At 40.8% G+C, this 15,005-nt stretch overlaps 1 protein-coding gene across 1 annotated transcript in view; it reads right to left on the bottom strand.

Annotated features, from left to right (window-relative positions):
• LOC124993681 (serine/threonine-protein kinase PAK 2-like) overlaps window positions 1–14,162 on the bottom strand; it is a 69,766-nt gene extending 55,604 nt beyond the window's left edge. The window contains exons 1-4 of the mRNA XM_047565499.1: window positions 14,148–14,162; window positions 12,724–12,798; window positions 4,277–4,388; window positions 2,820–2,942 (exon numbers count right to left, since the gene is read on the bottom strand). Of these exons, the coding sequence (XP_047421455.1) occupies window positions 2,820–2,942; window positions 4,277–4,388; window positions 12,724–12,798; window positions 14,148–14,162 (325 nt within the window). The remainder of the gene's footprint in view (window positions 1–2,819; window positions 2,943–4,276; window positions 4,389–12,723; window positions 12,799–14,147) is intronic.
• Between the last annotated feature and the right edge of the window lie 843 nt (window positions 14,163–15,005).

Raw genomic sequence — 15,005 nt, 5'->3', positions numbered from 1 at the left:
AATATGTTTGAGGTTCTTTTAAACACTGGTAAAAAAATGTGGAAATTTGTGGTCTCATGGTTTGATTGAGGCTGGTTACTTCAAAGTGTCAATATTGAGAAGTAAACTTAAGGGAGAAAGAAGTGAAAATAGCATATTCCAAGTGAGATGGTGCTTTTGTGACAAGGACATTACTTGGTAAGTGAGAGAAGGTAGGTAAATGAAGGACATTACTGATGGTGTGAATATTCATTTCAAATGATCAGAAGCAGAAACATGAAGGAATGGTCAACTGGGATTCATGTCTTAACACAGAGAGGTGACTGGCACACAATTCTGAAAAGTTTATGTCAGCTTTTATTTCAAATGCTGTTCTTCTTGGGCAAATTGTATGTGTCTATGAAAAGCTGAGGTTAGCTGAGTACAGTTGTGCATGCCTGGAATACCAGCAGCTGGGAAGGGTGAGGCAAGAGGATCATCAATTCAAAGTCAGTGTCAGCAAAAAAAGCAAGGTAACAGGCAAATCAGGGAGACCCTGTCTCTAAATAAAGTTCAAAATAGAGCTGGGAATGTGAATGCCCCTGGGGTTCAATCCCTGGTCTGAGCCCCCCTCAAACAAAAGCTCATGTAGTTTAGAAATTCATATTTACAAACCACAAAAGACAGAATAGGAAAATAAGCATGCTATTCAATGTTTTAAAAAGTGTTCATATTTATGAAATGAAAGTTGACTAGTCAAAAGTGGTAGCCATGGATGTATTAGAGGGTTACAGGTTATTTTCTTCCATATACACATTCATTTAGGATGGTGAAATGATAATATATATTGAGACTTTAGCCCTAAGAGACCCTGTCTCAAAACAAAAAAAAAGGGCTGAGTGAAAGCTTGGTGGTAAAGCACCCCCGGGTTCCATCCCCAGCACCAAAAATAAACAAAAGCTTGGCGATTCCTGGAAAACTCTTCACTCTACTTTTCTACTCCTCTGCATGTGTTACGCACTAGTGGTAAGTTTTGAAACTACTTACGGTCAGTCATAATAAATGAATGATATCCAAATGAATGATCCTAAAGGACTTTTCTGACTATTCCAGTGTATCTTCTTTTAATATATTTAGGAACCCACTTACTACTATATGGATGATTCTAATATGAACTAATCACATATCTATGTGAAGAAAGTTCAAAGTCACGACCAAGAATGGGAAAATTAGGAGGTTGGATTTAAAATCTTATCTTAAATGGTTATGACAATTAAATCCAAAAATAAGAAAATCACATTACATTTTCACTTACTCAAGATCAAAGAAGATAGGGACATATCAATAATCTCCAATACTAAACTCCAATAATCTTATGTAGGTACTTAATCTCAATTTAGCTACTAAGGTTCAAGTCAAGAAACTAACTAAAAAAGGAGTGGGATGTGAAAACTAAAGGTCACAAATGAATAGTCATAACTGTTAGTTAGATGTAAGGGGGCAGTTTTGGTTCCTCGATAACTCCCAGAAAAAACGCTCCGCAGATACAGGTCCCACACGAGGAACTTTATTCTAAGCAGACAAAACGTGCCCGCTCGGGGAGAAAGGGGAAAGGGAAAGAAGAAAATGGCATAGGGTTCATTGTCAGATATTGGAATTTCGCGGGCTGGGAGGAACCAATCGTGGAGGAGAATTATTACAGACTGACTGATGGACCAATGACATATTGGAACATAATGTGGGAGGCTGGAAGTTTACGGTGACGTAAGCCGGAAATTCCTGTAACGGGAAAGGCGGGCTTAACGGCAGATTGACAGGTGGGTTGGGAGACTGGGTTAGCGGGAGAGAAAGGTTGCTTTATATCTAACAATAACTATTATTCTAGTTTATATTTTCAAAGCAGTAGCACTCCTAAGATAAGGACTACTTTATGTAAACATCTATAGGAAAGCAAGGTCAAAGTTTTTTTATGTTTCAAAGGATTAAGGAATCAAGAACCAAACAATGTAGAACATGTAAGTGCTTGCAACAAGCCATCTATAAAGTTTTTTCAAGAGTCTTCTAAGTCATATTGTTCTATATAACTATACGTACTGTAGCCTTCTAATCAGACACTATAGTTACCCCCTTCCTGGATCAGTTTACTCTACTAATAAAGCTTGATTCAGGTCACAGATCATTAATGAAATAAGAGGGAGAAGGAAAAAGTGTTTTTCTTTGGAATATATTTTATGACTACAGGTTTCTATTTTGAAAAGCTATTGGTTTGAACAAATATATACAAACCTCCTTGATGAGGTTTCAAAATACCTCCATGTTCATCTGCTTTTAGATTTGGCTTATAGGAAAGAAGTGCTCCTCAAGGGACTGACTTCCCTATCAATACATAATAAATATGTTCCCACTGCCATGACAAACAAGAAGAATATTCATTAGCCTTCATTGTTTTTGTGTGGAACTGGAGGTTGAATCCAGGGTTACTTTACCCCTGAGCTATCTCTCCAACCATGCTTATATTTTATTTTGAGAGAGGGTCTCACTAAATGACCCAGACTGACCTTAAACTTGAAGACCTCTGCCTCAATCTTTTAAATGACTGTGATTATACTCATGTGCCAGCTCACTCCATGTTAACTGAAGCAAATATTCCCATAAGAAAATTATTTTTCTTTCTACCTTAAGGCAAAATAAAAGGCATATAACAATCCAACTGGGTATTTTTGATTTTTTTTAAGTGCTGGGGATAGAACAAGGTCCTTGCACACCAGGCAAGTGCTCTACTAATGAACTATATACCCTGAGTTGGATCCAATGTTTGAGAAATGTTAATTCAGGAAAAAAGTGAAATGTGGATATCTTCCTTAGTTTCTGCATAATCTCTTCATCTGTCAAATTTGTCTTCTTTTTCAGCTCATCTGAAGACTTGGTACCACTGTCAACATCTGAATCACCAACAGGTGCAGGAATGGGGTCGTTTACATACCCTGTGGAAATGGGCAGAGATATAGTTCATTACTGAGATTTAAGTAAACAAGGTTTTCAGGTATTCTTTCTGGCACATTTTCAGTTCCCTAATTTTTAACCAAAACTAAGTTGTCTCTCTTATTGTTCTACAGAATGCAATATTTTCAGAGTACAAAAAACATGTGTTGAAAAAAAGGTGAAACATTATTCTTTGCCATAGCATGAATGTATTTAGAAGTATAACTAGCAGCAGGGTGCAGTGGTGCATGCCCGTAATCCCAAGGACTTGAGAGGCTGAGGCAGGAGAATTCCAAGTTGAAAGACAGCCTCAGCAAATTACTGAGGTACTAAGCAACTTTGGAAGACCAAGTCTCAAAATGAGAAAATAAAAAAAGTGGCTGGGAATGTGGTTCAGTGCTTTAGTGTTCCTGGCTTCAATCCACGGTACCCCCTATAATCCAAAAAAATAAACTAGGAAAAATAGCATGTCCATGAATAAAATGTATGTGTGTTCAGATCTAAAATAATGTAACAGTGACTAGGGTGGTAGCTCAGTTGTAGAATGCTCAGGTAGCACATGTGAGGTACTGAGTTCAAAAATAAATAATGAAATAAAAGTATTGAATAATGAAATAAATAATGAAATAAAGGTGTTGTGTCCATCTACAATAAAAATATTCTTAAAATTGAAAAGAAAAATAAGACTGTGACAATGTAGTAAAAAAGTAGCATACTTTAAAACAATGTTTTAATATGATGACATGCAAAAGAATAGAAACTTTGATGTTGAAATAAACATTATTGATTTCCACAATAGATTTTACACAAAAATAAAGAGCCAGTGGTAAGGCATAAAAAAATCACAGCTCTCCAGAAATCAGGGTCCACTGGCAGTCCTTGGAGCTCTGCCCGTGCCCTGCACTGTATCTACCACATCAGAGTCCACAGCAAGTTCCCCCAATAGTTCTCTCTCCCTGGCTCCATCTGAGGTCATTCCTACTAATATTCTCCCTTAGCTGCTGAGGAAGTTCACTCTCAACCACCTTTTGAATAACATCAAGGTTTCGAGAAAAATGTAAAAAATATAAAAAAAAAAATAGAAAAGAGGGCACAGCATAGAAAGAAATACCCAGTGAGTTAACTTTCTCATTTTTAAAGAACACTTACAAATTTATTTTTCCAAAATATATGATGAGTACTCTCTAGGTAAAAAATCTTAATTTTATCAAATTAATTTTCATACAATAACTTAAACTCGAGGGATTTTGGAAATCATTGGTGAAAATCAAACACAAACAGCTGTTTTTAGAAACACACATGCACACATGCACACACAGGGTCACTGGCCAATCACTCACTGATTCTGTATGATGTGACCCTGGGCCAATGACAGGAGGTGCAGCCTCTTCATCCCCATCATCCTCCTCTCTCACTACTGCTGATGTTTCTGGTCCCTTGGTGTTCAGCTGTGTTCATCACATGAGCAAGGAAGATTAAAAGGTTACAATGTAACCACTTCTTTGTTTTTAATCTACTTTAAGAAGTTATTATTTCATGAGCTAATGTTTATATGTTTAAACCTTACTGGTAACAGTATCATCAATTAAAGAGTTAAGGTGATTTTAAGAGATAAGGAAAAGTAAGTAGAGGAAATAAAGGTATTTGAAAAATATTCATGAGTACTATTTATATATACATTATAGAGTTATTTACCTTTGATGGCAAAATTTATTTTAGAAAGCAAAATACAAGCATATTTGTCTTGGGTAACCTAAATTAATAGAAGAACAAAAAGAAATGAATTAACTTACTCTACTGGTGATCCAGAAGGGGATACATTCTTGTCTGAATATAAAGAGAAAGAATGCTAAGAATTCAAGAAAGAAAACTTTTATATGACAAAAAGAAAAATAATATAAAAGAAGGGCAAGTGCAATTTCTGAAAATGATTTCATTTTAAGTAGAATAACTTCTTTAGTAAAATGCCAGTAAAAGTAAATAATTGATATAAGACTCAGTGAATAACTCTCCAATGTTAATGAGTCATCAAAATACATTATAAAAATCTGAATTGATAATTAAAATGGGTGAATTTTATTATATAAAAATTAATCTTCAATAAATTTGTTAAAATGTAATGGAAACTATACCTGTCAATTTGTATTAAATTAAAACATTTACTGTTTAAGACACTTTCTCCAGAGAATTGCCTACCAAGGAACAGGGGGATAATAAGCAACCAAAAAGACAACTGGGAAAAGCACTATTTTTGACAATAATTTTTTTCTAAAATGGAACTTACTTACTAGTTGACCCAAAAGTTCTAGGTAAAAGTTTGCCCTTTTCTGAAGGGTATACCAGAATAAAATATACAAGGTCAAGATCAATATCACTTGCAAAGAAGTCTGCTTCTTCCTTGAACAAAGCCTTTATTTCTGTGATGATTTAAACATATTAAATATATTTGATTCAAACTACATATGATTTTCAGTTTAATTTTATAATTTATAAAAACCAGATATAACAGAGAAACTTATTAAATAAAAATAACAGCCATCCTGGGGATGTAATTGGCAAAATCTACACTGAGATAAACAGGAGACATGATCTTGCATCTTTCAAGCACAAGGCAAGGAAGAGAAAGCAAAAGAACCAGTGTGGGGAAGGAGAGTCTACCTCACAAAAGACCTTCCTGAGATGGTTCCACCAACTCTAAAATGAGGACTTGATTCTCATACTGATTTAAAAGAACTACTTTAAAAATCCATTATATACCATTTCTTACCCAATGATATTCTAATTATGAGGAATAAATCCTTTTAGTTCTAATATTTATTTTTATGTATTTACATGTTTGACAGATTTCACTTTTTGAGTAGGAAACTTTTTTATTCCAAGGTCTGTGTGTCTATATAGAAAAACTTCCTTCTAGGCCACTGACAATGAACAAATTTCTAGCATAAACATGTTCACAAATCCACACCTTTTCTGTCTCAACTGAAAATCATTCAAATCAGTGAAAAGAAAAAAACCCAAGTAAATAGAAGAGCAAATCCCACTGTCATGTTTAATTATAAATGGAAAAAAATGAAAAAATTCCAGTTCCATTTCTAAGCAATCTATGAGAATAATGAAATCCTCAGACTCTAAATGATGTTGAAGAACCACCCAAACAGTTTACAAAAAGCAGAATCGCTGCAGGACAAAGTAGGGACAACAAATATGAGTTAGGCTTTAGTTTTTTCCAGAAATAGTCTTTTAATCTCACAGTGCTTCACAACTATCTATGTGATTCAGTCTTTTACCACTGTCTGATGTCTTACCAGGAGGAGTACAAGTTGAGATAATTCTGCTTTATTCTGTTGGACTCACAGAACATTAAGACATTCAGCAGAAATCCAGGAATCTTTCTTTGCTCGCCTTTGGTGATATTGGAGGTCTCTAACAATAGCCCACTGCTCTGGCACAACCTGACAAAAAGAAATTGAGAAATGACTGGTGGTTTGATTGCTCTAACAAAATCACTTTTCAGAGATAAATATCAAAATACATAAAACAAACCAATACACATAATTTTAGATTTGACTAACTGATCTTCTTTTCTAGAGATCTACTTTCCTAGATTTGCTTTGCAAATGAACAGGAAAGATCAAAACAGGGTAGTGGGAATGGAGTGCTGGATTAGTTTGGGGAGAGGGACAGAAAGGTAAAACCTGGATTTCCTCCTGTTCATTGCCCACTTGAGTAGCTCCTAATTTAAAAAAACTTAAGCCAAAAGCAAAAGTCAGGGTACAAGAAACTAGATAAAGGATGCTTGCTTCTCTGGTTCTTCTGTAGTCTTTAGATGAATACAGAACACGGGAGGGCCATGCCATTCCACCTTCACCTTTCAGGAAATAAATATGTGGGGCTTCAAAATTAGGAACAGAACTTATAAATGGTTAAGATTTCACTATTTTTTTTTTTTTTGTACTAAAGATTGAACTCAGGGGCACTCAACAACAGAAGCATAACCCCAGTCTTTTTTGTATTTTATTTAGAGACAGGTGTTGTGGAGTTGCTTAGCACTTACCTTTGGCTGAGACTCGCTTTTAATTTGCCATTCTCCTGCCTCAGCCTCCTGAGTCACAGGATGACAGGCACAGGCAACCATGCCCAGCCTGTTTCATACCTGAAAACTGATCTGACTATAGCCTTGTGTCTATGTTGGAAAATAGGCCCAAAGAAAAATAACAAGTCAAAATATTAGACAAAATGATTTTAAAGGACAGAATTTTTTTGTGGGTACATTTTTAGTACTGGGATTGAATTTAAGGCACTAGACCACTGTGTCCCATGTTGTATTTTATTTAGTGACAGAGATTCACTTAATTGCTGAGCCCCTCACATTTGTGGAGACCCACTTTGAACTCACAATCCTCCCATCTGAGTCTCCCCAGCCTCTGGGATTACAGGCATGCACCACTGTGCCCAGAAAGAACAGATTACATAATAAAAGTGCATTTAAACAACATGGTAGTAAGATTTAGTTCCCACCACCTTGATTGAAACTCCTCAAATAAGAAAGTAGTCTCCTCTACCACTGGCCCACCTGAGAGCCAGGTATGGTTACAAAGGCCTGTAATCTGACTGACTCTGGATGAGGCAGGAGGGCTGCCCCCTCAATTTACTAAATCATTTTTCTCAAGAGATGAGAATGCATCTCAGTGTCAGAGCACTGCTTGACTTCAACCCCAAAACCACAAAAAGTGAGAGGGATGAAGCAATGCAAGATGGACCCCAATTTCTAATGAGTAACAAGGAAAGAGGCTTTCTTAATTACCAATGTTATTTCTTGGAGGTAATATTATGGAGAGTTTAAGTTGTTATGTGTGTAATTTTGTTTTCACTTGCAGATGATAAACATGGACTCCTTCTGTAGTAGAAAGGCCCTGCAAGGGTGACAATGTCTCACTGATAACACACCCACCATCATCTCACTATAGCAGAAGTAGAACAAAACACAATGAAGAGCGCTAATCAAAAGACATGCCTCACATATTTCCTTTACTCCTGAAAACAACCCACTGTGTTAAGATACCATCTCTTCCTGGGCTCTGCAAGTGACTCATGTTAGAGCACTTGCCTAGCATGTGGAGGCCCTGGGTTTAATCCCCAGTACTAACAACAACAACAAATATAGTATCTGTGTTCTACAAATGCAGCTTAGAGAAACTAAGTTAGTACCCGCAGGACACTTAATCAGCACAGACTAGAACTAAGTTTCTTAGGAGTTTATGTGACTAGAGAACCTGCTGTTAACTTCTATACTATGCCACATCCTAAACAAGAAATAGCTATTCACAGTCTGCTCCACTGTGCCCAGTGATACATGACAGTTTTTATCCCTACATCCACTCAAAATGATCTAATAGTCCATTAAATGGTCATGCCATATTTTAAGCAATTTCCTACTAATCACCCTTAAGTTGATTTTTAGCTTCTTTTTACTATCTAAGTAATGGGACAAAGTCCCTAAATCTGTGCTATTCTGTTGTTTCCCTAGGACATACTTGCTAAAAGTTACATTACTTGCTCAAAAGGTATACACAGTATACTAACATTTTCATTTGTAGTTTGGTACATATACATAAAGAGTTTTTAAATTTTTTTTGTTTTTATTCTTATTTTGGTGCTGGGTATTGAACCCAAGGCCTCCAGCTTGCTAAGCATATGCTAACTACTACAACAAATTATACCTCATGACCCCAAATTTTAATATCATGGAGTCAAATTGCTTGGTTTCCTTCCCCTTCCCCTGTCCTCGAGATTGAATCCATGGGGCTTTACCACTGAGCTGCATCACCAGTGCCAGGCCCATTCTTGACAAAATGGGAGACAACTGTCTTGCTGGATCCCAATGCCTGTCTCAACTTTGTGATTGTCCTACCTCAGCCTCTGGAGTCTCTGTGATTACAGGTGTGAGCCATGCTGCCTGGCTTCACAAGTTCTCTACTTTTTGTTGCACCACTCAATTTGGAAAGCAGACAGCCCAGGGCTCTCATCCAGGAGCCTCATCCAGTCTGCAGTTTCCTGTGCCCCACATCTTGGGGCAAGAACCTACAAAAGCAAGAAACAGTGAAATTCCCAGAGACACCCAGATTTCCATGGAGAAAACCCCAAAGGAAAGCATCAATGTGTGTCAGGGCCTGGGAGCTGTGGTAGGGACCAGGGAAGAAGACCCAGCTTCAGCCCTCCCGACCAGAGAGACCCAGAATCTCCTGCCTTCCAGCATTCCTAGGACCCACTTGTGAGCAGCTCTCCCCAGATTAGTGCTAACAGAGCACGCTTCTCCTGCCTCCTTGGGGCTCTCTCATCACCTTTTACCTCCCTCTGCCACATGCTTCTGTGTCTCCACTGACCACACCTGTCCTCCTGCCTCGTGCTTCCAGATATCTTTTAAAATCTTCCTTATACTGCTAAGCAGACCCAAAGATGGTGTCTCCACCTGCTCCCACTTCACTTTCTTATCTGTCTTTTTTTTCTAAAGTGTCCCTTCATTGAATTTCACTATCAGGGAGGGAAGTGGCAGCAGGGATGCCCAAATATATTTTTATTCTTAAAAATCACATGGCCCAGGGAAATCTGGACTGAACGCTTTCAATACACAAAACATGAAAGGTCACACTCAAAGTCAAGTCCTCCCCTGGACAGTAACTTGCTTCTCCTCTCACTTATTCCACCTTCTCTTTTCTCTGTTATTATTCATCAGCCTTCTCTTCCACTCCTCTAAGACCAGGATGAGTCTTGCCCCAACCTCAAGATCTTTAGCTACCAAGATGCAACCACATCAAATTCATAGCTGCTCAGTTCACAATAGCTAGATTATGCTACCAATGCAGAAGCCCTTTAATTGATGAATGAATAATGAACCTGTGGTATATATACACATTTGAATATTACTTAGACATAAAGAAGAATAAAATTATGACCTTTACTGGTAAATGGATGGAGTCGGAGAATATCATGCTAAGTGTATAAGCCAAGTCCCAAAACCTAAAGGCCAAATTTTTTCTTTGATAGGTGGATGATGATACATAATGGGGGGTGGAGTGTTGGGGGGCAAGAGAAGTATGGAGGAAATTTGGATGGTGAAGAGGAAAATGGGGCAGGAGGGGTGGGGGATGGAAAGATAGTAGACTGAGATAGACATTATAACTCTATGTCTTGGTATGATTACAAGAATGGTGTGACTCTACATCATGTACAACAGAGAAGTGAAAATTTGTACCCCGTTTGTATACAATAAATCAAAATACACAAATAAAAACTTACAAAAGGAAGAAACTACTATACTTCCAGGATCAGTAGCACACGCCTTTAATCTCAGTGACTTGGGAGGCTGAGGGAAGAGGATCACAAGATCAAGGACAGCCTTAACAATTTAGTAAGGTCATCGATAAATTAGTGAGACCCTACCTCAAAACCAAATATCATAAGGAATGGGGATGTAGCTTCAGTGTAAAGCACCCTGGGTTCAATCCCTACTAAAGAATAAATAAACTAATTAATAGCAGAATATTTTTAAAATTTACAAAACTGTTAATTTTATTGACATAAATTTTGATTAGATGTGTATAAAATCTATAAAATATTGGTTGGACAGAAGGTATAAAAATGCTTAAAGGAATGATAATTAATAACTTTTTGAGAACTGAGCAGTAAATTGGAATTCCTTCCTCTCCACACATGGAACCCTATCAGGCATGAGTAGAATCCAACAGCACTGAATCACCCACACCAGCCTCTCTCCATGGCTCCTTTCCTCAGACTCCTGCTCTAATTCTGTGCCTCAAATGCCCTCATACTGCATAGGACCAAAATCAAGTGGCATCTTCTTCTTACCCCATCTTCTACCCAACTTCCTGCTGCCTCTCCTTCTTCCTCTTATCTTGGGGGAATCAGGGCATCAGGATTCTCTCTGTTCCTTTATCGCTTTTCTTCTATCAGAAATGATGATTCTTTTGTTTTTTGGTTCACTCATTTATTCAGATTTATTTTCTTTGAATGCTGGGGATTGAAGAACCTTAGGCCTGGCACATGCGAAGCACGTGCCTGACCACTCAGATACACCCCAGCCAGAAATAGTTCAGGTCATCAAAATCGCCTCAGTCAATGGGTCATGGCGGTGCCAACCTGTAATCCCAGCAACTCGGGACACTGAAGCACGAGGATCACAATTTCAAGACCAGCCTCAGCAACATAGTGAGACCCTGCTTCAAAATAAGAAGCTGAAGGCCTTGGAATGTAGCTCAGTGGTAAAGTGCCTCTGGGTTTAATACCCAGTAGCAAAGAAATAAAGCCCAGTCACTGCACTAGGGGATGAAGCACACTGCAAACAGCAGGGCTGGCCTACATTTTGTGTGGTGAGGGCAACTGAAAAACTAGACCCTGAGCATCATGGAGTGCTCAGGCCAGTGTAGAGAGAGGGCATCTTGGGAACAATCAGGCAACCCAGCCCACAGCACCCAGGTACATGCAGAAGAGAAGCCCTGAACTTTAAGTGCTAAGACATGCAAGAGGGCTATTTCAGCTACTTCTGGTTGCACAGGCTGTGTCCTGGGCAGAAAGAGCAGTCTGAAGGATGTCTGCTGGCTTTGCCCAATGATGAGAGCCCTGTCACGACAGCCAGGGTAGAGTCTGGGCTGATGTGGACCAGGGAATGAAGGATGGATCTGGTGAGCAGGATCAGCTACACCAGGGAATAAGGCATAGAGGGTACAACAGGTGGAGTGGACACCGAGGATGTGAAGGGTGGGGGTTGCAGGGATTTAAGATGAGACATGAACATGTGAAGATGACCAAAAGAAGGAATGATAGTAACAGCACCACGTTCTGGTACCATTCACTGTTTTCATACAAATATACACACAGACTGTTCTCATTTGTACATGATTCTGGAAAGAGAAAAGCTACAAGGACTTAGGGAGAGAAACTGACAAAAAATGATGAAAGGCTTTTCTGGTTAGAGAAAGTGGTTTACCCTTGATCATGATGGAGAATACATGACAGTATCCATTTGTCAAATTCCGTAAATTGGGTGAATCTTACTCTTTGTAAATTATTCCTTAAAAAACAACTTCATAAAACAGTTCTACCATGGCTCCCAGGTTTCCAGTTCTTCCCAAGTAAATTCCATGCTTGAATTTCTGGGCCTTTCTCATCTTGACTCCCACAGGTTCAACCTCATTGCCCATGCCACCCAGTGCTTGAATTACAGCCCTTTCCTCATCATTCTCTTAACACCCTACTTTCATGTTTCTGTGCATTTTTGCAAACTGTGCCTCTCACAAACAAAGCCCTCCTGGATTCTTTCTCTCCAAAATCTCACCTAGGATACAAGAAGTGTCATGTCCAACTCTACAGTTGAATCATGGTCAAACTCTCCTTCCAGTCTGCGACTCCAATCTCAGCAAGTTCCTGGGTGTTTCCCAGTGATTTCTGATTTCAGGTTGCTTATCAACATAAGCAAGATAAATGTACCTCTATATCCTTCCTTCAAATAATATGCAACTTAGCACACAGTAGGCTCTCCATGCAATGCAGCCAGGAGGGAGAATGGCCTCAGAGCTCCAGGGGGAGAAAAGATCTGAGCTGTATCTTAAGAGGTTGGTCTGGAAGGACTCATGAGGCACCATGAGGGCCAAGGGCAGTGGAGAAAGCACAGAAAGTGCCTAGTGGCAGGGCTGAAAGATGCCTCCTCACAGCACAAGCATTTGGTTCAGCTTACCTGGCCTTCATAGGGCTCCTGGCGGTACTCACCTCCACGACCTGGATGAACAGCTGCATGATGAGTGGCAGGAGACCAAAGGCAGGTACAGCCACTACAAAGTTGGGCTAGGGTTAAGGAGCCAATGCACTGCACAGTTCCGCACTGGCCCCAGCTTTTGTCTATACCCCTCCCTCTGGTCCCACCCCACCTGTCCCTGCCCACCCATCTTCCTCCATGGACTGGACTGTTAGTCCAGTACCCCCAAGGTGACCTCACTCTACTGCACTGTCCTGGCACCTGTTCATTTTCAAGATTCATTATCCTTCTCCATGGCCCTGCTCCATTCTTTACTGTACAGTCCATCCTACCCTGCCTCTCACCGGACCCCTCTGGCCTTCAACATGTCCTTCACAGGTCCTACCAATGACTGCTCAAGCCCCTCTCTGTCAGCCCCGCCCTCGGTTACCTTCCCTGCCCCCCACCACCCCTGCTCTTACAGTGAGGACACTTGGGAGTGTGTGGATATGCCATGGCCTTGTCCAGAGAGAAAGGTGTGAGTCCCCTATGAACCAAGAAAACCACACAACCCACCAGCATGGTTCCCAAGTACAGACGCAAAGAGAGGAGGAACAGGAAACTCCTGATGTTCCTGTGGACCACATCAGTGTTCAGCCACCTGCAAGTGATAGTAAGATTTTAGGGGAGAGGAGCAGGACTGAGCATCTATCTGCTCTGGACTCTCTCACCCCCATATCCTGAGGACTCCCCCAACCCTGCCCGGTAGGCTGCCTGCCCTTGTCCCAACACAAGGGCTCCCACCTCTAGGGATAAACTGGCATTTACATAGTTAAAGCAGAGTTAGGACTCCATGTCTCCTCACGTCACCTGTCATTATCAAGCTGTCTGAGACAAGACTTGCTGGGTGTCACTTTGAGCATCATATAGAATATCTCTGAGACTATTTTCTCAGATAGTGGATAAAATAGGGCTGGGGAGATAGCTCAGCTGATAGAGTGCTTGCCTCACAAGCACAAGGCCCTGAGTTCGATCCCCAGTACCGCAAACACAAACAAAAAAACTCAGATAGTGGATAAAATAAAAAGAACATCTTTATGGAGTTGCCTTGTGCACTTGTAAACCCAAGCAATGTGTGCACAGGAGAGAAGAGCACTCAAAACCCAGGAAATCCTCCTACTTGGACACCCAGAGGTGGACAGGCAAAGAGCCCAGGAAAGGGCAGCAGCCAGTCTAAAGTCTAGGAATGTAGTACTAGCAAGCCAGGGGAAGGGACAGGCACTGCTCTCCTGTCCCTGACTCCACCAGGCCCAGCACACATGTGGTGCCTTTTGCATGTCAGCACCTGTGCAAGCAAGGCCTGCCTCTCAGGACAGGTGCAGACACAGAGGCCATGGCATATGTAAGGGACCAAGAGTGGCTGAGAGGCACTTTCTGCAGTCCAGGAAGAGGGACTCACCCACTCCTGGCCCATTGTTGATGTGAAGATTCCTGGTCCTGGCCAGGTGCCCCTGATGGGTTGGTGAGTGGACAGGTGGTAGGAGTACTCACTTCCACGCAGATGTTACAGAAGCACAGTGGAAGGTGCAGGGTGGGTGGTGGAAGCCACAGTGTGGACACCAGGTCATCTCATGGGCCCTTCCATTCAGCCACGCAACATAGGGGGTTTCCGGGTCCTGCTTCCAGGAACCTGGCATAGGAAGAGATTTGGAAGTGGCAGGGGGCCTCCATCCCGCTGCTGCTCAGGGCAGCCCCATAACATCAGTTGCAACAAGCAGCAGTTAGGAGGTAGCTAGTGGAATTTTGGTCGGTCTCTGTTGAACAAGCTGACCACTCAGATTGGCAGGCAGTCAAACAGAAGTCATGGTCAGCCAGAAGAGCTCTATATGGACTCCAACCTCTGGAAAAGTGCTCAGTACTTGCACTGGAGTGTCAAATGGGAAGGATGAGTGAACTGTGTGGTTTGGAAGAGCCTGCTGGCCTCTCTTGTCAGCCTGCCCTGTCCTCCCTTCTAAAGCAACTAGAAAACCTCCAGGACTCTGTTTTTTCACACCTCAGAGGCTTGGGAAATGAAGTGTCAGGGCCTAATTGACGATAACATGGAGAGACGGGATCCTGAGGGCACAGGTGTGGTGACCACTGTAGAATGAAGCCCTGTCGCCATCAGCCCATGAAGTGCCATCTCTTTCTCCCAGGGTTCTGAGAACTTACCATGATGGAGGATTCCTGAGTCAGGAAAAATTCAGGGTAACCACGGTGTCTATTGTCACCACAAAGATCAGGTCCGTTTCCAGTGGAAATCCCCAGTCTCCCTTCT

Source organism: Sciurus carolinensis, chromosome 9, assembly GCF_902686445.1.
Source record: "Sciurus carolinensis chromosome 9, mSciCar1.2, whole genome shotgun sequence".
Classification (NCBI taxonomy): Eukaryota; Metazoa; Chordata; class Mammalia; order Rodentia; family Sciuridae; genus Sciurus; species Sciurus carolinensis.
The sequence above is the reverse complement of the archived record's forward strand: the minus strand, read 5'-3'. Positions and strand labels throughout refer to the sequence as shown.